The following is a 1,640-nucleotide window of genomic DNA, read 5'->3' as shown; positions in this document are numbered from 1 at the left end:
ATGCAATAAGGTGGAGGAATCCACCATGGTGGGAGGGTTTGGGGAGGGGTGGGGAGAACCCAAGTATCTATGTAACTGTGTCACATAATACAATGTAATTACTGAAGTTAAATAATAAATAATTAAAAAAAAAAAAAAAAAAAAAAAAAAAGAAATTACAACTATCAGGCTAACTAACTTTTACTGACATCATTTGCTTTTTCAGGTAGTGGCCTACTGGTCTCTGTTCCACACAATTTTCACAATTTATGGCTGAATGTTCTCATTACCCGCTCTCTGATCTGCTTTGTTCTGACCCCATAAATCACAGGGTTGAGGGCAGGTGGGATGACAACATAGAAGTTAGCAAGAAGAATGTGGATGTACTTAGGAACATTCCTGCCAAAGCGGTGGGTCATGAAGGAGAAAAATGCTGGCGTATAGAAGGCCAACATGACAGAGACATGGGAGCCACAGGTGCTGAGCGCCTTCATTCGGGCATCCCTGGAAGGAAGACGGAACACGGCACGCAGGATCTGGACATAAGATAGGATAATGGCTATGATGTCAAACTCCAGGTTGGAAATAGCACATAAACCATAAATGATGTTGACTTTGATGCTGGCACAGGCCAGGCGGGCAATGCCCATGTGTTCACAGTAGGTATGGGGGATGACTTGGTGTCCGCAAAAGGGAAGTCTTAGGATAAGAGGAACAAAGGGGATTGCCAAGACTAAAGGTCTCAGGAGAGTGATCAATGCAATAATGGATACTACTTTGTCCGTCAGCACTAAGGTATATTGAAGAGGGTTACAGATGGCCACGTAACGATCATAGGCCATGGCTACCAGCACAGCTGACTCCAGACCAGTGCACAGGTGGATGAAGAACATCTGGATGAGGCATGCTTCGAAAGTGATTTCTGGCAGGTTGAACCAGAAGATGCCGAGCATCTTGGGGATGGTGGATGTGGACAGGCACAGGTCAATAGATGACAGAATGGCCAGGAAGTAGAACATGGGCTGATGGAGACTGTGATCAGTCTGAATGACAGTGAGAATTGTGATATTTCCTAGGAGTGCAGTCAAATACACAACACAAAATGGAAAACCAATCCACACATGTACATCTTGGAGTCCCGGAATTCCCAAAAGGAGAAAGAAGGGGGGATGAAGCTGTGTGTTGTTTGGAGGGCCCATGCTTCTGTTGTCTTGCTACAGCTGTGCTTATTGTAGACCAGCAGACCATTTGCCCCATCCACTCAGTGACTCCAGCTCCTTTAATCCAGCAGTATTGATTTCCTACAAAACCATGCAAATTTGGTTTATCTTTTCAAATAACTGAAAACAATTTGTTATGAGGTATTTTTTATTTAATTTGAAAAATATGAGTCAGATTCATTATATTTACTTGCAATTACATCCCAAATTTTAAATAAACTTGGGTACGAACTAGTATTAGAAGGAAAATGGCAGGACATTTTCATCTACAGAGCTGTATTATGCAATATTATTAAGTTTAAGGAAGTTTTATAAAGTTTGTTTCACAGATTCATTATTGATAATAGGGCTACATTGAACATGAGCATACTGTTTTATATGACAGACCCTATTTTCTTTTGAACTATTGACATATGCCTTGTTAAAGTTACAAGCCAGTTT

The 1,640-nt window shown here is 41.3% G+C and overlaps 1 protein-coding gene across 1 annotated transcript; it reads right to left on the bottom strand.

Moving 5' to 3' along the window:
• Nucleotides 1-239: 239 nt before the first annotated feature.
• Nucleotides 240-1,178, bottom strand: LOC101517170 (olfactory receptor 52E1-like). Its single transcript, XM_004590071.2, has one exon. The coding sequence runs from the start codon at nt 1,176-1,178 to the stop codon at nt 240-242; it is 939 nt and encodes a 312-aa protein (XP_004590128.2).
• Between the last annotated feature and the right edge of the window lie 462 nt (nt 1,179-1,640).

The sequence above is a fragment of the Ochotona princeps genome, chromosome 4 (assembly GCF_030435755.1).
Source record: "Ochotona princeps isolate mOchPri1 chromosome 4, mOchPri1.hap1, whole genome shotgun sequence".
Classification (NCBI taxonomy): Eukaryota; Metazoa; Chordata; class Mammalia; order Lagomorpha; family Ochotonidae; genus Ochotona; species Ochotona princeps.
Note: the sequence above shows the minus strand (reverse complement) of the source record. Positions and strands in the feature narration are given on the sequence as shown.